Source organism: Chiroxiphia lanceolata, chromosome 1 (assembly GCF_009829145.1).
Source record: "Chiroxiphia lanceolata isolate bChiLan1 chromosome 1, bChiLan1.pri, whole genome shotgun sequence".
Lineage (NCBI taxonomy): Eukaryota > Metazoa > Chordata > Aves > Passeriformes > Pipridae > Chiroxiphia > Chiroxiphia lanceolata.
In genome coordinates this window covers 102,291,015-102,314,407 of record NC_045637.1, presented here as the reverse complement: position 1 = coordinate 102,314,407, position 23,393 = coordinate 102,291,015, and the positions used below count along the sequence as shown (strand labels likewise).

Below are 23,393 nucleotides of genomic sequence, written 5' to 3'. Positions count from 1 at the left end.
CCTAAAGCACCAGAAAAATCTTATTAGTAGTCTGTTAGGGAAAGAAAAAGGTAGCCAAGAGAATGGATGATGCCACTTTGAGCAGCCACGCGTTGCTCTTGAATTGCAGATGACCCAGTGATGCTTTTTAGGAGATTAAGGTTTTCTTCAGTACCTTCATCTCCTTCCTTTTCTGAGCAGTGGTTGAATCAGTTTGTAATCCTGCCATGGTGGAGAGGGAAAGGAGGTAGAGATAAGTGGGGGCTCCTCGCACATATCTGCACAGACATCTATGTGGCAGGAGGCAATGGAGCTGCTGTAGATACCTGCCATCAAAGGTTTTTGTGACCTTTGTCCAAATGTTTCATGCCACTCTACTGGCTTTGTGGAGGCAGAGTATGTGGCTTCTTCCTTTCTAGTTGCGTTGGGAGTATAATTGTTTCTTTTCATGACTTTAAACCAAAAGAAACATGCTTGTGAACCAAGAACCAAACAAAATGGGGGACAAGTTCTGCAGCTTCCTCTTCAAATTTTTCAAAGTCACTCTCTTTCATGTAAATGAAGATGCCACCTGAATAGCAGTCTTGGCCCTTAGGAGAGGAGGCAAAACAGAAGAAAAATAACCACAAGTGAAGATGTATAGCTTTTTAAACTCCTTCTGAGACAGCATAGAAAGTTATTCTTTTTAAAGAATGTTAAATAACTCAAAGGGGGTTATTCAGAGGATAGGAGCATGTATTGAAGGACTCACTCATGCAGTGGCTGGATGATGGGTATAGGCAGATTTTGGTGTTTATGTGGCTAGGGCTGTACAGAGAAAACAAGCACGTTCTTTTCATGAGTGAACAGCTTGGCAGAAATGCAAGGGACTGAAAAGCAAGCTATACATGATAACTGACCAAAGCTGTGGATTCTCTTCCATGAGGTGTGCAAGGGGAAAAGGGGAGGAAGCATATGAGAAATTTGAAAAGATACTGTTTACAAAGCTTGTGTGAGATCTTAAGGCGATTTGTGCATTGCTGGGTAAAAATGAGGGCTGTTGCAAGTTGGGTATTGTTAGATCTTTCCTGCTCCCTCTTTAAGACACCTGACATTCCCCTTAGTTCTGGTAGGAAGTTGTTTCACAGATCACAATAATATTTACAGCACTCTCACAGATAGATCTTGCAAGTAGTTTTAGAAGTACTCTGCTATGGCAGGCAGAGCTTTGTTATTTCTCTTTTTAGCAAGTAAGAAACTCAAGGGAAGAAAAATGCTTTGCCAAAGCTTAGACAGCAGGTCAGTGGCATAGAGTCTCTGATATCTAGCCCAGATCCCTGGCTGTGCTGACTAGCTAAATAATGATTCATTTAGTGATTGGGCTCTTCTTTGATCCCTACTATATAACAATGAGGCTTTGGAGTGTTTTATTGTACTATTAAAAAGAACTCCTACTAGGAAGGTGGGAAGGGGAAGGTTTACTAGACAGTGATGAATTGGCTTTGTAACCCCTTTTTTTTGTTTTGTTTTGTTTTTGGTTTGGTTTGGTTTTTTTGGATTGATTTAGTTTTGTTTCTTGGTTTTTTGGTTTTTTTTATTTTGACTGTCAGAATTGAGGAAACAGGTTCGTAATGTAATTATGCTTCATTATACTTTGTGGCTTTTTTTGAAGCCTTTCTTTTTTATTTTATTCTAGAACAGCGTGACTTCCTTCTATTTCAGACCCGTTTCGCTAATGACTGCAGTGCTGCTCAGAGCAGAAAATACTCTCTTTATTATTATTTTTTGTTGTTGTTGCACGGGTTCATGTTCAAACTACCAAAGTACTGTTTCTAAGCATGGTGTGTGCTGAATATTGATGATTTGTGTAAAGCTTAATTGGACAGACAGGTGTGCATCAAGTTAAGTTGCAGACCAGTGCTTGGAAACGCTTGTCTTCACAGCCCAAGATCCCTGCAGTCTTGGGGCCTGACATGCCTGCACTGGTGCACAAGCACTGATACCCTTTCGGAAGCTTGGGCTTCTATGGGTTTATATTTGGCTTCTTGGGTTTATATTTGGAATGTAAAAGATCTGAGAATAAAGAGAAATGGCCAGGAAAGGCAAAATAACCAGGCACACATCTCTATAGAACTTTCCATTTCCAGTGTTTTCATGCAAAAGAAAGTGATCTCATTATATGCCACCAGCAATAATATTTGCCTTTCCCTGTGGTTTTCAGGGTGTTGCTCCAATGCACTTTTGTTTGAGTTAGATTTCTGAACAAACAAAGTGAGAGATATTTACACAAGTAAGACAAGGTGTAGAGATAGACAGGATAATTCCCACTGCAGTGTGCTGGGGTATCATGAAAGCTGAAATTTAAATATTTGGCTTCTAGAGTCAACACGAAGGTCTGTCTTGATTTTTTTCTTTCATTGTTCCAAGGTACTCTGGACATATGAGAAAATACCAGGTTTTTTCCCCCTGGATCCATTAAAATCCTATAGGATTGAAAAAAATGGACCTACCCATCAAGCAGGCAGCGTAGTGGTTTTTCATGCTTATTTAAAAGCAAACATGCTTATTTTTGGTGTTAGTGTTTCTTTAAATTCTCAGGAATTCATGCATGCAAACATAATTTGATGAGTATACAGAAATGGCCTGTGAACTGCTAATTCAGTTGTGCTGCAGGCTCTTCTTCAGGTGAGAGGTGTGAAAAGTTTTGGGCTAAGATTTGGAACAGTCTCTAAAGTTTATGACTCTTGTTTCATTCAGGTATTAGTGCAAGGAGAGCTGAAGTAATGAGAAGTCATCATGGAGGCACAGTCCCATAGCTCTACCACTACAGAGAAGAAAAAAGTGGAGAATTCCATTGTGAAATGCTCCAGTCGAACAGATGTCAGTGAGAAAGCTGTTGCCTCCAGCACAACTTCCAATGGTGAGTAACAGCAGGGATTTACTAGCAGCCAAACCTACAGTAATTTTATGTTCACTGCATTCCTTGTGAATTGAGCATTTGCACCTGGATCAGTGTTTGTTTTAAAGAAAGGCTAAAGAAAACGAGCAAGGAGGGGGGTGTGGTGGAAAGTGGTAGGATACAATAAGGCCTTTTTTGGCATCAGGCATACTCTTTTTCTTCCAGATGTTCTAATTTGAGATGTAAATGTGCTAAGTTATTTATTATAGGAAGTTCCTGTTTTTGCTGTTTTGGAAATTGTCTAGATTAGCCTGGCAGGTCTTGCAAGTGCTTTGCTTTTGGCCATTGAAATATCTTACACTAGTTAGATAATCAGTTAATACTAAAGAGACAGAAGTAGCTCTGTCAAAATTAATGGCAAAGATCTTTTTTTCCTCTTCTTTTACAAATAAACTTGCTTCTTGCAAAGGGCTGCCCCCCCCCCCCCCCAAAGTTCCTTAATGGCCAGGAACAAAACCTCAAGCTAGGAGCGTATCCTCCTGTGAATTCATTTCAAAGTTGTGAATGTACAGCTTGTAGATTTGTAAAACTGGAGTAGTTTTCTTAATCCTCCCCAGAGATTACCTCACTGGACAATTTTACATATTCCCTGCCTCTCCTGAGAATGTGTAATCCCAGCCCTAGCCCTTTCATTGTTCAGTGTAAGAGGGCTGAGTGTATTGGTTCCTATTAATGTAAAACTCCCTTTGCATTAGGAAAGAAAATTGCTTGAAAGGGTGTGGGCAGAGTTTCGACCTGTGTATTTTGGATAGCTGAAAATTAACTGCTGTTTTTTTGCAAATCAGTTTAGCAATGGCTAAAACCAGAATATACCTTTCTGTATATTTTGTACTCAGTGTATTCCTGGCAAAACATTTTCTGTTCATGCTTTCTGCTTCCGTCATGCTCACTCATCTGGGCTTGTGGTCCAGGTCAGATTCTTACTTTGATATCTTGAATAAAGGTTTCTGCTTTCTCAGAGAAACAGACTACAGCAGAAAATACATGAGTCCATACAAGAGGGGAATCTCTGTTGGTCAGTAAAAATTAGATGGCACTTGTCCCAGTATCCTTCCGTGTGACTAGACTTCAGATTAAAAGCAAGCTCATCACCTGCTGACCTACTAGTTGGAGTTGATCCCCACAAAGGTATAGAAACTCTTGAGCAGCTATGGAAAAAGTTGCATCAGTTTTCTAAGGCATATGAAATTAGATCCTCAGCTGGTGTAAGTCAGCACAGATCCATTGCTGTCAATGGAATTACAGTGGTTCACATTAGCTGAAGAGCTCCCCATTGTTTTTTGGGTTTTTTTTTGATAAAAAGATTTTCCACATTGGCCCAGCTTTTCAAACAGATGCACACTTAAACACATATGCATATTCTTTGATGTGTCAGAAGTTTGTACTCAAACTCGATATTGGCATATATCTCTGACTGTTTGGGCTAGTTTGAATGTTATCATTAAACATTTGGATTTAGACGGCTAAAATTAGCCTAATTCTGACACTGATTTACTCTGTGGTCAAATATTTTTCTCTCTGTAACTGTAGTATTAGTTCTCAACTACCTGCTTCACCTAGATGGAGTATTACTGTATATCAGGGGCACCAAACTCCCAAGAGCTGGAAAGATTTTAAGTCTAATGAAATGACTGCAAAGTTTTGTCACTGCAATTGTCTCCTATTAATGGAATGAGATGCTAATGTAGTACACATCCTGGGGCCTTAGGCTGCTATTTGTTAAGGTAATGACCGTTAACTTTGTTTCCAGTAGGTAAGTGTTGGTCTTGTTAGTTTTCATATTTAGGTAAATCGCCAGGATCTCCAAGGTTTGGGTTTCTAATCTACCTTCATGTATAAGGAATAAGAATAAACGACTTTCCAGAGATGCAGGGTTGGGCTTCAAAGGGATAAAAAATTTGATTCCTTCTTGGATATGAAAAATTTCCTCTTACTGTAGAGGCTCCATGGAGTATGTACCAAAACAAATACTAATACCAGAACTTTAGGAACTTAAACATGAGTTTTACTGTTGCAGTGTTTTAAAAGTTTTGCTTTTTGCAGATGTGATTGTCATGATAATGAATTGCGGTTACAAGGACAATTTGCATGAAAGCTGGAGCTTGCATTGCATTTGCATCTTTTGTTCTTTAATGCTGGAATAAGTATTACTACAGGAACATCTTCAGTTGGTATAAGACTCTACTCCTACAAAACACTCCTACAAAAAGCAGCTTTTGTTGATTCAGTGCTTGTTTTTTGCAAGGGCTGTGGTAATGTTAAATGTCGTGATTTGTATTTGAATAGTCTGTTTAACAAGGTAAGGTACCCTTAAAAATAACAAAAGGACAGAATGATCCTTGCTGTTCTTGTCAGAAGACTGATGTCATTGCAGAGCAAAATCTGCCTATCATACCAATGTCACCTCATAATCATGTCTCATATCAGTGCCTCTGTCCTTCTGGACAACACATGAATTAACGAAGTTTGCAGGGTAACGTACTTGAGTGACAAGTCTGAGGTGTGATGTACAGACTAGTATTTTCTCAGCAGCTCTGCTGTCTTCTGAAGGAGTCAGAACTTAGATCATAAACAGATTGAAAGCTGCTAGTTATGGTTTTTATGCAAAGCTTACAATCATGAAGAAACAAAGAAAATACTACTATTTCCAAAGCTCCCAGGAGTGACACACCCAGCAGAAGGATCTATGTTAAAATCGCTGTTGAGTGTGGAAAACTTTTAAATCATATGATGTGTGGACTGTTTATTGAAGAGCCTGGTGTTAACATAGATGCAAGGGAAAGAAAGTGAGAAAGGTGACCTGGAAGGGGAGCAGTGCAATTTCTGAGGCTCAGACTTGAGGGTGCCCTTTGGAAGGTACCAGCTGCACTGTAACAGGCATGGGCCACAGTTTGAATGTTGGCCACTTCTGCTGAGTTCCTGTCACTACTTAACACCAAAAAGATTTCTGCTACACTCACCTAACTACAAACTCTGACTGTGTTGCTGAGATGCTAGCAATGTGTAAGATATGGGCCTGCCAGCATTTCCATTATAAACCTCTAATTTCAGGGATTTATAACTGAGCCATTAAAATGTGCTCCAGGACAAAACATGGGGGGAAGGTCTTAGTGCTGTAGCAAATTAAAACTTTTAAAAAACAACAATCAAAAAAGTAAAAAAACCCAAATATAATTTGAAATAACTAAGAAAAAACTTTGGTGCCTTTGATACCCAGTGGGACCACTTTTGCTTTGTTTTGAATTAAATTTTGCAAGCTTTTGATTTTTTCTTCTTTGTGTTTAATTTTGTGTGCCTTGACCAAACCGGATTCAGTTTAATAGTATACATTTCTTTGCAAATTGTTCCTTTTACTGCTTTGTTTGACTGATATATTTACTGCTAAGCTAATACTCAGGGAGACAAAAACTGCTAAAGAAAGCTGCTAATGGAGATGTTAATTCACAAAAGGCTGTGTGAAAAAAAGTTTGTGCTAGGGTATAAAGTCAGCTTACTTTTCGGTATCGTGGGACTCGATAGCCTCACACTGATCTGCTTTGGCAAGGTTATAGCAAAACCAAATAATATTTGTGTCATGACTGTGTCACCGGTATTACATTGGAGTAATGAGGCCAGTGTCCTGGACCACCTTGCTACCACAGTTGTCAGGTCTTGTCTTCTCACGTGTGCATCCGTGCCACTTTTCTGGAGACAAAGCAGTAAAGACCTTGTTCCCTACTGTGTCAGAGCTTGGATTTAAGTCATCCTGAAAGTTGCTTCGTGCACACACACGTTTCTATGAAGTTGCAAAGAATGGTTTTCTGAAAAGTAGTGTCCATTGATAAAATCATTTACATTAGTTCTGTACTCCCCTAGGAGAGCCTTTCCCTGATGTTGCAGGTCATGAAACCTGCCTTGTTAGATCTCCGCTGGATATTACAGAACCTCCTGTAATTTCAAGTAATTCGAGGATTAAAAAGAAATCTTTAGGTGAATCCTGCAAACGTTGCAGGAGTCCACACAACGACTTGCCTTGCTTAATCGCGATGAATGCCGACACGAAGGCTTGTTCTCGGCCGCTCCTCCGTGCTGCTCTGCCGGCGAGGGCGAGCAGCGTGCCTGCTCCCCGACTGCCGTGCCCCGCAGCCTGGCACACGAGCTGTGGCTGACACCAGCAGCACGCCAAGCCCGTGTGTCAGGCTGAGCGCTGCAGTGCTGGAGCAGCCAGCTCCACTCGCTGCCCTGCCCTGCCCTGCCCTGCCCTGCCCGTGCAGCCGTGCTGCCCGCGCTGGGGCGGTGCCCTCCCGCACCCCGACACGGGGAGTCACAGCCTTCCCATCCCAGCCCTGCAGTCAAGTCGTGAACTCCAGTCCAGCCAACTTGAGTAAATGCCTTGCCTTAGCCAGGGGACTAGCTCTGTTTGCCCTAATAATATGGCTGTTTGCATGCTCACAATTAAGCAGTGGCTTTAATGCTGTACCAGGCAGGCTGCTTTGACTCTGTGCTCTGCTTTGGAGGTGAATCAGATTTACTGATAGAGTACTTCCTAAGAAGTGTTGACCAAAAAAAGTCATGCTAACCCAACACAGCCCTCAGCTCAGTGCCATTTGTTTTTTTTTCACTTAATCTGTACCATGGATATAATTAATTTTTTGCTTCAATTTCTAAAAAGTACGGGGAATTTCTGTGAGGACTGAATGAATACTTTTACAAGGCAAAGCTGCACTTCACAGCATTGCTTGGAGAACATTAGGAAATTGTAATGCTGTGTTCAACCCTGATTTATTTACTGTTTGGCTTGTGAATTTTGTTGGTGACTAAAATGCTTTCCACTTTTGGACGTTTTGGCTCTAAAATGATGTCTTTAATGTTGCATTACAACAATGCAGTTATTGTATAGGAACTCCTTCAGTGTCTGACAGGCAAGCACTTATTTTCAGTTTGATGTGTTTTGTCTGGTTTTTGACCCATGAGCTTGTTCCAGTGTAATCTGATATTTCTTATTAACCTATTACTCTGCCTTAAAAAAAGCTAATTATAAACGTATGTAGGTTGTGGACTTGACTACCTTTATCAGAATCAGATAGTTATTGAGAACATACTTTAAAGTGATAGAAAACAGAAATTATTATCTTAATGATGATGTAACTTAAAACCAAACTTGATAGATGAATAAATGAGAGGAAGTTCATGCGTCCACTTTGATTATTTCAGAAGAGCCAGCTTCATCTAGGTCTCCTTTTTATTTTTTTTCCCTTCTTCCTAGTAGTTTTAGGGTTTACTGAGGGAATCAGTCTGCAACCCCACAAGAATCACATTTCCTGTTTAAACTTTTAGTTGGTTACTTATCCTGCTGCTTGCTTTCAAGCCTCACCATAAAATAGGTGTTAATCATAATACCCATTCTTGGCCCCCTCGTTGGACCGATATGCTCAGGGTCCTGTTGAGAGGTCAGGGTTCAAAAGAGGTTGTTAGGTGTCAAAAAACATTGCCTGTACTATTTTAGTGACTTGTAAATTGAGTGCTGAATTGATTATATGAGACCTGATTCTACAAAGTGATCAGGAGATGCCATCCTCTTGCCCTGAAATCAAAGAGGATGGAGGGGCCCTCTTCACTTCTCATTTTCAGGTCAGGGAGTAAACATCCTGTAGTATTAGATACTGGAAATGATGACTTCAATATACATGTTTTTCTGAGGGTTTTGGTTTTCAGCAAGAGAAATACAACAGGTAATTTCTATCTGTAAGTGGTACACAGCAGCGTGAAAGTTAAGGGTAGAATGGTCACATGTGGTAGCCCAGAAAAATAAGGGCAAAGACCTGAACCTGTAAGATTTTGTGTACCGTTCTGTTCCAATATTTGCAACCAAGTTGTAAGAGGATAAACTTAAAAGAAGGTACTTATCCTTGGGGAGAACAGAATCCCCTGATGCTTGAAAATATTGAAAATGAAAGTATTGGAGGTTGTAATTAAGTGGAGACTGCATGTCTTGGTATATTGTAATCTGATGTGAGTAGCTGATTAAATACATGTTCTTTTGGAGTAATGCACCTCTGGTCCTTTATGCTTACTAATAAAATTTCAGTCATCAAGTTATGGTTTTTTGTAGACTGTAATAACTCATTCTGCCTGATACGATTTTCTAGTGTTGTTTCTCAGTGAGCCAGCCCTACCCTTACCCCACTCTAAACCCAGTGATCTCTGCAAGTGCAGTACAGTATTGCTTCATTAATTCTGCCGAGATTTCCCTCATTTTTTCCCCCCTTCTCTCCCCTCGCTGCAGTGGTTAATAGCATAAGGGATATTAAATGTCAATCCTCCTGTATCCCTTTGCAAGTTCCAGAAAGAGATGATTGAGTGGCTTATCCCTGCAATCACTGTAATCAGTAAGTAATGACTTAACATCCTGCTGGATAACACGAGGTGGAATCAGGAGAAAACATTAGTTAGCAGCAGAAGCTTGCCACCTGGACAAAGTGGAGGTTAAATTTAGGAAATTATACACTGGGGAGTTTTTTTCTTCCTGAAAAACAAAAAAAAAATGACCGAACTACAAAACACCCAAGCAACCATATTCCAATAGTACCTTGGTTTTGAAATAGAATAAATGATAATAATAGAAAGGTTTAAAGTGTTTCTCTGCAGTATGGTGACAGTACCATGCTCTGTGCTTTGAGGAGTCTGTTATCAATCAGACCTCAAAAAGTTCAGCCATTGCAGCCCACAAGTACTGAGGAGGAGGAAGCAACCAGGAGGTTTGATTTTTAGAAGGAAAAAGGCTGCTGGCAGCTGAAGCTTCAGTGATATCTCACTGCTTTTAAGTATTGGCCTCAGGGGAAGATACCCTTAAAGAGAAGGGGCCTCCTAATGACCCTACACTGCTGTGCCAGCCAGTGCCACCAAAGGGGGGAGGGTGTATGGCAGCAGCACTGCTGCTTCAAGTGATGGCATCTTCTTCCCAGCTGCTGGTAAGGGATGTCAACAAACACGTGGGTGCCACATGGTTTGGGAGGGCTTCAAGGGCCCTTAATTAAAAAATTAAGACAGAAAACTCCTGGATTCTGAATCCTAAAAAAGAGAATCTGCAAGTAAAGGAGCTATGCCGAGCAGATCATCTTCCTAAAGTAAATAAAAAGAATTTTTTAAAATCCTTTTAATTGACTTAAAGCTAGGCAACCCCTCTGGCAGGCACAGAATTTGGCTTTACAATCTGAACTGTGTAAATTAAGGCAGTTGAAGTAATTAAATTGCTTAACAGGTTTTCAAATGGCATTCGTCTTTTCTCTTCTAGATGTTTTCTATTTCATATCTGTCTTCAGTTAAAAGGAAATAATCAGGCATCAGTGTTGCCTTTGATTATATCCCTGCTCTGTATGTTTCTATTTACTTCCCCCCCTGGCCTTTCTTTTATTTGTTTTCCAGAGGAATCAAAACCTCAGCTTCTGCTTACATAGAAATTATTACTAAATACATATGCCAATAAGTAGGAGAAGCGAGCTAAGGGTACAGTATGTGATTATGTAAGGAAGGTACCATATTAAAACTACATTGTTTGTGTATGCCATATGTCATTATTTTGGGGTGAGAGTGGAAGGGGAGGGAGAAGCATTCTTCTGCCTTCCCAACTAAGAGGAAATGAGATGGATTTTTAGTACTATGTTGTTATCTTATTTCCCATTAACAGCCTTTGCCTTTGATGTATACTGCAAGTGGTCACAATTTAATTTGCAGATTCTATTTTTGTTCATAAGGCTGGCAATTCAGAAAAAAAATTGCTTGTAAATGTGATCTGGACCTACTGATGAATGCATACTTTAAGTGTGCAGATGCACTCTCTAAAAGAGAAGTACATAGTAAATGTACTGGGTTTTGTGCAGATGATTTTAAAGTTTGGCTTCTAAGGCGTTATGGGTCAGATTATCAAAAAGCACTGCCTGCAGTTAGCTGGAGTCTTGCTACACAGGAGCTGTGTGTGCACATTCTTTGCACATGCCAACCACTTAAAATATGCTGGTTTCCATTCATTTAGTACGACTTCTCATGCATGTTCCACATGCAGCCAAGTGGAAACTTTAAGTCTTATGCATGCAATAGCTTGAAAATGCACCCAGATGTCCCAAAGTAAGGGGATTTTTTTGTTCTGCATAATAGAACAGGTTTGTACTGACGGAGTTTTTCCTAAGATGGGATAATAAATTGCTGAAACTGAAGTTAATATTGTAGCTCTCTCATGAGCTCTCTCTCTTGCTCTCTCTCTGTCCCTGTCATGTGCTTGCCTTTCTCTTCTTTTCCAGTGTAGGGATTCATAACATAACAACAGAGGATTTTGTGTGTGGAAAAGTTCCTTCTGGGCCTGACCAATAGTGTTCTCCCCTCCTCCTGGTCTCTCTCTTTTCTTTCCTTCTTTCTCTTCTTTTTCTTCTCTCTCTTTTCCTTCCCTTTCTTTTTTCTTTTTTTTTTTTTTCTGTTTTTTTTCTTTCTTTTAGTTTTCAGAAAGTTGAGTTCCATCCCAATTATTAAATCTTTGGAGACCATTCCCACATGCTTCTGTAAATGGTAGCTTCATCCTGAGTTCTTTCATCTCTTTTCCTGCTCTCCTGGCTTGACAGTTGAAAAGGTCTGACTGTGCCACACAATGGTTTGATTGGTTTCTCTAGGGGAGGCTTTACCCTGCCTCATCATTCGCCAGGCAGGTGGACCAGAAAGTCTCTTGATTCTTTTGTTGCCTCTCAAAGTCCGAGGTCTTTGACTGAATAAATCCTCCGTCATGGGATAATTTGCTAAAAGGAGACTGAAAGATGTGAGAGAAAAGCCTCACTACTTGGGTACTGAATTAATGAAATAACTGGGCCTTGGAGTTTGCAATTGAAAAATCACCAGGAATGCAATGGGTGGAGACAGGCTTCAGAATGCAAGCCCGTTACTTTCCTGTAATAAACTATGAGAGCTTTAAATGATATTACTAAATACGCTGCTCGCCTGGCCGCCTCCAGTTATTTGCATTTGCAGCCCTGTTCGTTCGGCGAGGGAAGCCCGAGCAGAATAAAAGCCGTTTTGGTACAGCGCCTAGTTAGTCATTAGATTATTATGAGGGGCTGGAAAGAATTCCATATGACAGAACTAGGGTTGAGTTAACACAGAACGAAAAGTAATTTACAGATAGGCTGTCCTCAGCCATCTTCGTAGCCCCTGATAAGGTTTCATTTCAGAATGGATAGGCGACATTTCCACTTACGGGCCCATTCTGCGACACCTGTGATAACAGCTTCTGGATCCTAATTGAAATTGGTTTCAAAATGGATTTTCACTTTTCTCTGTCTGTGGAAAATATTGAATGGACTCAGAGCTGCCACAGAGAATCCCAGACCTTGGAAAATGGAGCAAGAAGCCAGGATCATCTTTCATAACTGTGTCGATGATATGACAGTTTTGTTATCTGTCTTATTAATGAAATCATTGATCACCTGATGAGGGAGATAATAAACTACATTTTTGCTGCTGTTCAGGAAGCTCAATTAGATTTTTTAAAAGTACAGATGGGGGAAAATCAAGCCAAAACAACAAAATGAATGTTCTCGGGTCTATTTTCAACTTTGCTTTTCTTGAAGATTTTTTAGATGGAAGAAATCTCCGAGACTATAAAATGCTGACTGCATCTTGAGTTTATTGAAAGTAAAAAGGAAATAAAAAGCAAACCTGATGCTCACGTTAGGACTTACTGTTTTTTGTTTTTAACAAACTGCACTAAGTAAATAACACTTAAGTCCTAGTAAGTGCCATGGAAACTCAAATGAAAGGAGAAACAATGGAACTCAATTTTAGCTGAAGTGGGATTAGTGATACAAACTCCCTGAATGCTCTGATGTGGACAAAGGCTGGTGCTAAATTTAGTGAATGCTTGCTGTGATATTGGTTCTCCTGAAAATTATTTCTTCTCTAAAAATGGATGTCAGCCTTTAGTTCTTAAAGCCATTCCACTCAGACATTCTGGAAAAATAAGTTCCTTTATATTTGTTTGTTTGTTTGTTTGTTTTTCTGTGTTATTGTATTAATGGACTTGAGAAGATTTTTAAATGCAAGCAAATGTAGTAAACTGCCTGCTTGGGATATGTGCAGGTTTCAAAAATAAAACCTGAAAGGATTTTGTGATGTGTTGTTACCCTGGCTGTTTTCTAATTATTGCAGAAAGAGACAAATCTGTTGTTTGTGCTTGGTTGCTCTGGAATGCATGCTGTATTCCTTGAGGAAGGTGGGAAGGGATAGGTTTTCTGAAGAGGGATGCTGGTGACTTCTCGTATTTCACTGTGAATTGTATCCTAGGTGTTTCTTCAGTACCTCCGCTAGTGGAGGTCAATCTATCCCCCTTTTTAAGCTTGAAAGGGGAGCTCTGATCAAAGGCTTGAATGATGTCACTGATCTCTGGTGATTGATTAGGAACAGAAGTTCGGGAGCATTTTGCATGTCTGCCTTTACCTTATCGCTTCAAATCCATTAGTGCCTACCCTTTAGGGTAGCTTTCAATTAGGGGCAAAATAGCATATATGCATATAGATCTATATATATAGATGTACACACACATATATGTCCCACAAGTATATGCATATATAGAGAAAAGGAAGAGGACAGTATACAGGCTTCATGGTCTGAGTTATAAATGTGTTTTTCTTTAATGTAAAAGGAAGCAGTTTTTACTGGTCTGTGTTGATACAGAGATTATTTATTAATTGCTAAACTTCTGAGTGTAATTCTTCTCTGTTCTTCTGCAGCTTTTCTCACAGATTTAAATCCATATAGGTCTCTCACACTGAGTTTTTGTCTGCTTTACTTTCTTTTGCTGTAGTTTGCCCAGAGAGGAATCATGCCCTTGCTTGTTATTTCTTTTCCATGCCTGGGGTGCACATTAAGATCCACTGTGCGTGCCAGTGGCTTAGAGATGCTTTTTTTAACTAGAGATTGAAAAATAAATATTTTAAATCTTCAGGGTTTTTTTCAGAAGTTCAGAGTGGGCCAAAATGTATGTTAAACTATTAAAAGAAAAGATCTTTTATTCATAAAAGAGGAGCAGTCCTCTGACTCTCAGTGGTGTGGGAGGTCAGACAATGGGGTTTGCTCATGTACGTAAGAGTGGTGTGCATGAGCAAGCAGTGTGGGACTTGAATCTGACTGCACTGTAGTATAGATGAGGAAGCTGGAGTCCATTCCTAAGTATCCCGCTCCTAACAATATGTTGTAATTTGAATGAGGAACTCAAAAACTCCACACAGGCTTTTAAAAGCTGGACTTAATTAATTATTCTGTTAAATGGAAGTTTTCAGTATGTAGGATTATTCAAAAATGTCAAAGTTATTTTTGTGTATCTCTTTTCCCCTTTCTTTTTAGTAGGTTGGCTCATTTTTTTTTCTCTCTGTCTCTCCCCCTCTCCCTCTCTCAAATCTCCTTTGCTCTCTCTTCTGCTGTTGTGCATTTCACACCAGGAGATGACAAGTCTTGTGATTGCAGCAGAGGCAATTGAAAGAAAATAAAAAGAGAGTTCTTTTTCTCTGGTGCTGGCCCATGAACATACCGTAAAAATTGGATTAGACACACCTAGAGTTGGGATTGATTGCATCTTGAATGGGAAATTAGAACATCTGAAAAATTCCCTTTTGGATGGAACAGAAGCACAAGAAGGAAAAGTTGGATGGAAACCAGAGAAGAACTGTAAATCACTATTGAAGTTACTTCCTATGGTTTACCATTGGCTGTCAAAGAAAATTGCCTTGGGCTTGTTTATAGCTAATTCCTTCTATAGAAAACTTCAATTTGTGGACTGGCCTCTGAACGGGATTGATAACTCTGTTTATAGACCAGGATGGGTATCTAAAGATAACAGATAATGCAAATGAGCCTTTTTTTGATAAGCCAGGGAAGCAATTATGGATACAACTTGGTTGATGGATTTCAGAGTGCTTTTCCACAGATTATAGATTTTATTTTTTTTTGCATTATAGTTTTCTTAGCAGTGTTAGAAAAACAAAATCAAAGTCATTCAAATAGAACTAAAAAGATGGAGTGGCTGATATAACCAGCTTTCCTACCACTTGTAAACATAGTGAATCAGATTAAAAAAATAAACAGGCAGTCCTCATCCTTCTCTGGGAGAAATATGATTTGATAAAAATGTGTGTTTAATATTCAATTTACAGTTTCATCTGAAGTGTGTAAACCTAGATGTCCTGTGGGAGTTTACAGCCCTTTCCAACTTTAACTCAGATAAAATGCTCCTCATAAACTGTCTTGCTGCTTTTATTTTTGAATTTTTATTTCTGCTGGAGAGGAGGGTGGAAGCTAAACCCTGCCAGTTGTTGGAGACTTCCTGGGGTGCTCAGCACCTGTGATGAACCCTTAAGCCTGGGCTGGTTTCAGTGCTGAGCGCACAACAGTGTGATGCAGAGCAGGCTTGCTTGGGATATGACTACACTGCATGTTGTGTTTCTCTCAACTCCATGGATTTTCCCATTGGAAGTGTCTGCGAATCCTCAGCTTCTCACAGCCTAAAGGAGACCTGTGGCTGGGGATCACATCTGCAGTAGGTCAGAGGGAGGTGTGGTATGCTCTCTCCAGCTCAGCTGTTGTGCTTAACTTGCCGGTATTCAAGCTCTATGAGTTACAGGTGGTGTCCCCGGGGAGGAGCTTGTGCTTTCCTTACCCCTCAGTGTTCATGGAGCTGGCCTGAGGAGACCAAGCTGCCTGCACCCTCCAGGTCAGAGGCATCCATCCTTTCCTGGGGTCAGGGCTTGACTTCCAGGGTCAACAGGGTATGACTTTCAGGATCCACAGTGAGACAGGGAGGAGAAAAAATTAACCCCATAAAATGTTGGGTTTGTAAGGGGCATTTGTAGTCATAATTTCATATTGTTCTTTAGTGGTAAGGCTGAGCTTTATTTAATTTAAAGCTGTAGTCCACAACTCACTGAAATACTGAAAGGATTTTTAGCAACCTTAACTAATCCAGGTTTTAAATATTCAGTCTTAGGTGTGTCTCTTTCCAGTCTCCTTACTCAAGCCATTGTCTTTCAGTTGGTTCCCTTCAGTGAGATGTCTGGGCTCCTGACACCCTTGATCACTAACTTATCACATCTCTGAAAGTGGAGATAACTTCTCATGGTGCTATCTCAGGGCCTAATCCTGGAAATGTGCTTTCTTTTATAAATGTTCTATTTGAAGGCTCTTCCGTATGATCAGAAACAAAGGGAAAAATAATGATGTCTTAGTTCCCATGCAGTTATAATAGAATTGGTCCTTGTAGTTTGAACTACTCCAGGTTTCAGGGATTTGACAAGGTACAGACTTTGCTTCTGTCATGAAGTCAAACACCACCCACTTCCACGGAAGCAGAGTGGGAATCCTTTATTTTAATTGATATTTAAATATTCAGTCACAAACTGCTACAAAACCCTTCAGTATTTTACAGGCATTTTCAAGGCCTTCATAAAGGATCACACATCTCACAGTTTTTATCAGCAAAATTGAAAACAGCACAATTTTGCTTAGAGAAATACAAGACCTGTAACTGTTTTCTGAACATAATTTTAAATGTCTTTTCTGAAGGTGCATATGATAAATTATTCTTCAGAGATATTTGGTTGAAGAGTTTGAGTGAATGGATATTAGTATGTTTCAAACACCAGACAGGTACAGGATCACAGTGCTTCTGCCAAAAAACATGGGTATGGAGTTGCTCAGAGGATTTCTCCTAACTTCATTTCCAACATTCATCTCAGTCTAAGTCAGTGCCATGTTTTCCAAGTATTGGTCAAAGATAAATATTAATAGTAGGTTTTATTTTATATTTTCAATTTGATGTGCATCAACATCTTCTTCTGACAGTCACCCTGAGCTTAAAATATCTGTTCCAAGACACTGTTTTTTTTGCTGACACGATTGAGGCTAATGTTGCATATATAATAATGGAAACAGTTTTAAAAGTCCTGTTCTCAGCTTTGAACACTTTTTTTTTGATTGGTCAGATGATAGGGGAAGGCAGGTTTGTTTTGCTGTTTAAATTCCCAAAGACCTTTTTCTTCAGCTGTCAAACTTAAATCAGAATTAAAGCCTTGCATACATTTTCTTTGGCACCAAGACATTTTTTTTCCCCTCTGAGAAATAACTTAGTTTGAAGGATACCAAAATATCTCAAGTAATAAAAATATTTCAAGGGACTGTGATTTATTGCTACATTTATCTTCAAGGCTCAAACAGATGCTAAAAATAAGCCTACTCCTAAAAAATAATAATTATGTCTATAAGTGAATAAGAACCTTCAGTAAAGATACCAAAATTACACCAGGTATTTAAAGAGTGAAAGAAAGAAAGGCAGGACCCAAAGGAAGAAGGGAAGGAAGGAAAGAAAGAGGAAGCTCTGTGCTCCTCTGTGGTGCTCTTATTTAAGCAGACTTCAGGTGAATTTTTTGCTTGTCTTATTGGACCATGAACCTGTCAAAAATCAGTATTTTAGCATTGTTAGACGGAAGTCATAGTTGTTCATGGGGCCAGTAGTTTTAACTTCCGTGTAGGTGCATAATAGTTTATACAGAATAAGTTAATTTCTGCAATAGGTAAATCGGAGAAAAACGTTGTATTTCAGACTCCTTAATTGTGGGGAAAAATATTACCTTTAGACATAAACGTTAGACACCAAGGAAGAGCAACAGGAGTTTTTTGAGTGTCTGAACACAATTTGGGCTTCTGCTTTTGTGTTTTTATTTGGCCAGTTATAATATGCTGGATTTTGTTAGCCTTCTGAGATGTGTAGGCTCTTCACTTCTTTGGGAAGACAGAACCTCAGCCCAGCAAAAGAACAGTTCAGGATGTTGGCACAGAGTTCACTGCTGGCTTTTTGCAGTCTCAGAGAGGTCAGGCTTACTGTGAGAGTGGAGTTGCCCTGAGCTCGGCACAGATGTGATTGGGTATCCCTCATATCTGCAGGTCTCAGGCACGGTCTGGCTGCATGCAGTACTGCCTTGTACAGGTGCTTCTGAGTTTCCAGGAGTCTTGACTGCTGTGGAAACCAAATCCTTGTCAGCCTAGTATTGAAAGTCCCCTCTGTTGCAGGGTTGAACTTATTTTAACATGGAACATACCTAAACAATGAGAAAATTAGAAGAAACTAACGAGAATTCTTTATTATGTTGGGGTTATATTTTGTTTTAGCAATAAAGAGAGCAGTGAAATTGCTTTTCCTAAGTTCTGCTGGAGGAGTTGCAGAGGGCAGCAGTGTGTATATAGCAGGCTATTAAGCTATAATTGAAAGGGAGAGCATTCAGAACTTAGCCACAGTTAATTCTTCAAAATGTAAAGAGTCTTTGAAGGTAGGTGGATGTTAACTAAAGTAAACACAAGCCATGAGAGGTATGAAATGATCTCACTGAAAATCTGTTTCCCAGCTTTCTGTTCCTTCAGGTTATAGACTTTTCTTTTGCTCGTTCCAGAGTTTGGGCAGAATCAGTCTCCTATCTGAAAAATGAGACATAAAAATAAAAATGTGCAACAAAAATAAATATGTTGCAGACAGTGACATGACTCTTTCAACTGTTCCCTTCTAGATAGGTCCATCCAGTCTAAACTTTCTCTTATGAGGTCTGCAAAGAGCGTGAAGTTGGCTCATGTGACTACTACCATGTGATTCCAGTGCATTTCAAGGAATGGAATTGAAAGGGAGAGATAGAAGGCGATAGAAAGGGGCAAGAAGATTCTGCTTAGAATATACAGTGCTTCCATTAAACTTTTTTTAATTTTTTTTTTTTTTTTTTAAATTTGGTATCTGATACATTTTTTTTTTAGCACTCAGAAGGCTTCTATCCATAAACATGTATTTCTTTTTGTTTCAGTGCTGGAAATGCTTTTGAGCGTCTTAAAACTAAAAGGGCCGATGAAGGCAGGGGAAGGGAGAAGGATGTTTTACATTTCAGTATTTTAGGAAATAAAATTAGCAAACACTATTAGGTATCCGTTCTTTCCTATTCTTTATTAAAATGCATGGGATGTGAATTAAATTACTTTATTCAGCACTCAGCTTTTCAGCTACCTTGAAATGGGAGACTGCAGGCAGTTGGATAAATTTGCTGGAAAGTTGCCCAGTTTCATTGCTGCTTATATAAGCTTGCCTGTATCCTCTGGGGAAGACTATTTTGTAACATGTTATATCAGGATGAGTATCCCTATGTTCCCTTTAGCTCTGGGATGCCAGAAGTAGATGAGTGGTGGTGGCGATGATGATGAAGGCTGTTTTTCTCTCTCTCTCCTTTCTGGGGTTAATGAAAGACAATCATTAGGAAACTTTGCCAAATCAGGGTGCTACCCCTCTCTGCTTTGCTGTTATCTGAAAATAACATGCAATGTACATTACTCATGATAAGCAAGTTATGGTTGAATTATAAATTATTTTGCAATTGCCTAAATGATAGTTAAACTTGTTTTGGAGACAGCATAATTAAGGATGTGCGACTGCCTTATTAGACTGCCTTGTTGGGTTTCAAGAAACAAGCTATCACAACTTGTTTATGTGCTGGTATTTTATCTCTACAGATATATGTTCAACTGTTGGCTGTGCAGCAGTTAAGGTGGTATTTGAGGTTTTGTACTTACTGTGTTGGACAGCTGTTGATGTCAAATGGAAATTTGTGAGTTTCACACTTTGGAGACCAGTACTGTAAATTTACCATTGGGCAGATGAGATGGTTTGAATCTCTAAGCACTGCGGGCTGGACCTTCTTGTCTTTGTCATGGTGGTAGCACTGGGAAGCATCTGTGGTTCAGATCCTTCCTCTTTTGAATGCACACGTACATTTCTTACTGGAATCTGGAAAAGAGGACACGTTGGGTGCACCTACACGTGTTTCAATTTACCGCTTCATTCTTCTGTTTGGGTTGCTTAATGCAGAATCAGGAAGTCATACTCTCAAAAGTCTGTACCAGTAGGTAGCAATCTAGCCTCATTATTTTATGTCAAGAATTGCCCTCAGCTTGGCAATAAACCCTTGCAGTTAAGTCTGATGATGTTAGGTATTTGCATTTTACAGTGCTTATTGAGGATTGGAATGCTCTGAGGACTCCTATGAGGCTTGCAGTGACATGGACAATAAATCCTATGGTATATGGCAGAATAAAAAGAAACCTGTTAGGGTATTTGTGATTCACAGAGTCATTTAGCATGAAGGTCCTCTCAGGCAGAGTAGAGAGGTGCTCTCCTGACAGGACAAGCAAGACCGACAGTGGAGCAGATCTGTGGAGGGCAATGTGAGGCTGGGAAGTGGGTTGGATAATGACAATTGTCACTGAGCTGAGTTGACACAGGTCACCTTTGGGGGTTGTATAGCAATCATTTATGTTACCTTAATTCCTTGCTGTCTGCCTAACTGGTAGGGTCCATTCCTTTCTTTGAGAAGTCCCTTTTGTTCCTTGCCCAAAACTCATTAAGTTGAGTGAGGAAATTTCACTGTGTAGCACTTTCCAAACTGTCACTAATCCAACCTTTTACTGTAAAATTAACTTAAAACAGTGAGTGTTTGAAGATAAGAACCTGACCTAAAAGTCCCAGATCCACATAATGTCAAATGGTCTTTGGATACCGATGGGTATTACACAGGCTGCTAAACTGGAGTCACTTATATGTGTGTGTGCTGGTAGCGCTGGGATGTTGCATGTAAAATGCCCATCTAAGGTCAGAGATATGGGTTAGATGGAATTAGAAGAGTCTCTTGGCTTCTTCTTGTTGCAATTGTAAGAGGCGATTTCTCTCTCATGGTTTACATGGTTCAGTGGTTTAGAATAAAGTGGCAGGTGTCACTCTGAACATGTGAGTCTGCACTGGCAGAAGCAATCATTCGTATGGCTTTTGCATATGCTCCGGGAGTCGCTGTCAAGTCAATATTTTCTTCTCAGAGGCTAAATGCCAGAGTTGTTTCTGAAAGCTGCTTCTGCTGCATCAATGAAAGAGTTATTTGCTATGTCATCAAGTATCCTATGGTGCAGATTCTGGAGTTTTAGAAGCATTGTGATTATGAGCTTGTGGTCAGTAGCTGGAAACACAAAAGGTGTTTTTCAGCAGCTCTCTACAACTTTCTAGATCACCTGTTTACAAAATTTTCCACTGTGACTCTATTGTTTCACAAACAGCTTGTCAAGTGTTTCTTCTTTAGGATCTTCAACACCGTTGAGGAAAGCGTATATCACTTGGCATCACTGAACTTCTGGGCACACCTGGCATCCTTTTGAGTTTTTGCATAATTGCATTACTTCTCCCTCCTTTGCTTTCTGCAGAAGGTGGCTCCCACTTTGCAAGTCTGTGGGAGGTAAGGGTGGGCAGGGGGGAGGTTATGCACTATTTAACCTCTGACTGTGTCTCATGGGAAGTTTAAAAGTCTTCTGGGAAAGAGGCTGTAGGATAAGGCTTCTCATATCTTCTCCTGCTGCCTATAAAGCCAGAGGGAGTATAACCTTCTTGGAAGCTAGAGACTTCTGTGGTGTTCAGGGCCTGATCCACAGCATACTGAGGTCAGTACCTTCCTAATGGGCTTTGGCTGAGTCCCTATGTAAACAGGAGCAATTGGCCCACAGAAAGGCCGCTAACCCATTTTTCACGCTTGCCTCCTCTCTACTGAAGGAATCAAGGGGGAAAAGTGTGACTCTTAATGACTGCTGATTATAAATAATTAGAAGTCATTCAACATTTACACTAACATATTTAGGTTGTGATGTGTTTTGCATTTATTAAGTGTTGGCTTCTCTCCTGTAGCTTGGTATTTTTGCTTAGGATCTCTCACCAGTTCCCTGTGTAAACACTGGGGGTTAGAAGAGAAGATGGGCCTCCAGTTTGGTATACCATGGAAGCTGGCCCCTGTGGGAGCCCTTTTGGTGCTGTGGTTCGCTATGGAGCAGCTGATTAGCAAGTATTTAGCTTAGTTGGATTTTGCATGGAGTGAGAATTATTACGCTATAGGTGATGCACAGCAGAGACCTTAGATAATTCAAATGTTGCTCGCGCAAACACTTAACATGCTGAAATATGGTAAAGCCAAGGATTTTTCATTTGTGGCATAGGGTCCAGTAAAGAACAGCCAGTTCATGTTGCAGTCATGTTGCACCAACCATGCTCTTTTGCACAACCATGAGTATATTTTTTCTTCTTTGCAGATCTTGTAACAAAATGATAACAGATGAATCTAATAAATATTCCAGCAAGTACTTTCATGTGCTGTTTTCTGTAAAATAAAATTAAAACCTGTAGCATATGTTAGTTTTTCAGGGAAATAGGTAAAAAAAAAAAAGTAACACCTCAAAGGCTAGATGTTAGCATTTATATGTACTAAAGAGAAGTTTTAACAGACAAAAAATAAAGAAGTCTGTATTTGCACTTCAGAAATGGTATTGTCTTCATCCAGTTCATAAATGTGAAGCTGAGGTGAAACTACATGGTGAAACTGTGATGTGACAAAGGCAATGTATAACCTTTTTAAAGTCTATATAAATCAAACCTTTAACCTACTGCTTTTAAAAGGGAATGTCTAAAGGATGCTTTTGAATAACATTTTTTTTTATTCCATTTAAATGCAGATTTTTAAGGCCTTTAGTATAGTGGTGCATCTTTGGCAATGGAATGTTAATCAGGACTCTTTTGTAGAAACTTGGTTGGAAGATAAAATATTTAGTGCTGTTGTATATTGAGTTCACATTCCTTACATAGACACATAGGCTCTCTCCTCCTCCCCCTTTCCCTCTCCTCTTCCTTTTACATTTTGTTTTATTCCCCACACCATCAGAATTGTAAGGAAGTATTTTATTTAATATTTGAAAAGCTGATCTGTGCATTCCCTTACTGATAACCTGACTTGGTTATGTTTCTAGGAGGCTGCTAGCAAGGAAGTGTAGTAATTGGGTGACTGAATGTAGTTAATGTCCAGGATCAGTCGCATCCTAACTTGTCATGTGTTTCTGAGTAGAAAACAATTTTAGCTGTCTCTAGTTAACTCTCTTTGATGAGCAAATTTGTGATATTATTGGAAATCTGCGTTTATATTTCCACTGATTACAGTAATTCTCAACCAGTAGATACAACTGCATTATACAGACAGTCACATTGATTCCTTGAGTTCTGTACTGCTGTAAACAAAATACTGTAACATTGAAGGTAATGTGTGTGTCCTGAAACACACACATACTATTAGGAATTGGGTTACTTATGTCTGTAAATCTCGGTGTCTGTATAGACTGTTCACAGCTTGAGGGCTTAAATAATCAGTTTATTTACTTATTAAATCTCTTTTTTTAAGGTTTGTATCTTTTGAATAAAGAAGCATGGAAAGTAAATTTTGTTCTTACTGGTGTCCCATCATAATGAGCCTAAGCTGATTTCCTCTGGTGTAATGGGTGAGGATTTGTACCGAGATAAGTATTTGTTTCACACAAGTCGTATTTAATTTAACGTATGCTTGCTAATTATTTTCATATTTTTCTT

General features: G+C 39.5%; 1 protein-coding gene across 1 annotated transcript in view; it reads left to right on the top strand.

The window, feature by feature from the left end:
* GLI3 (GLI family zinc finger 3) overlaps nucleotides 1-23,393 on the top strand; it is a 208,914-nt gene that overhangs the window by 11,247 nt on the left and 174,274 nt on the right. The window contains 1 exon segment of the mRNA XM_032691538.1: nucleotides 2,716-2,878. Within this exon segment, the coding sequence (XP_032547429.1) occupies nucleotides 2,755-2,878 (124 nt within the window). The 5' untranslated portion in view covers nucleotides 2,716-2,754.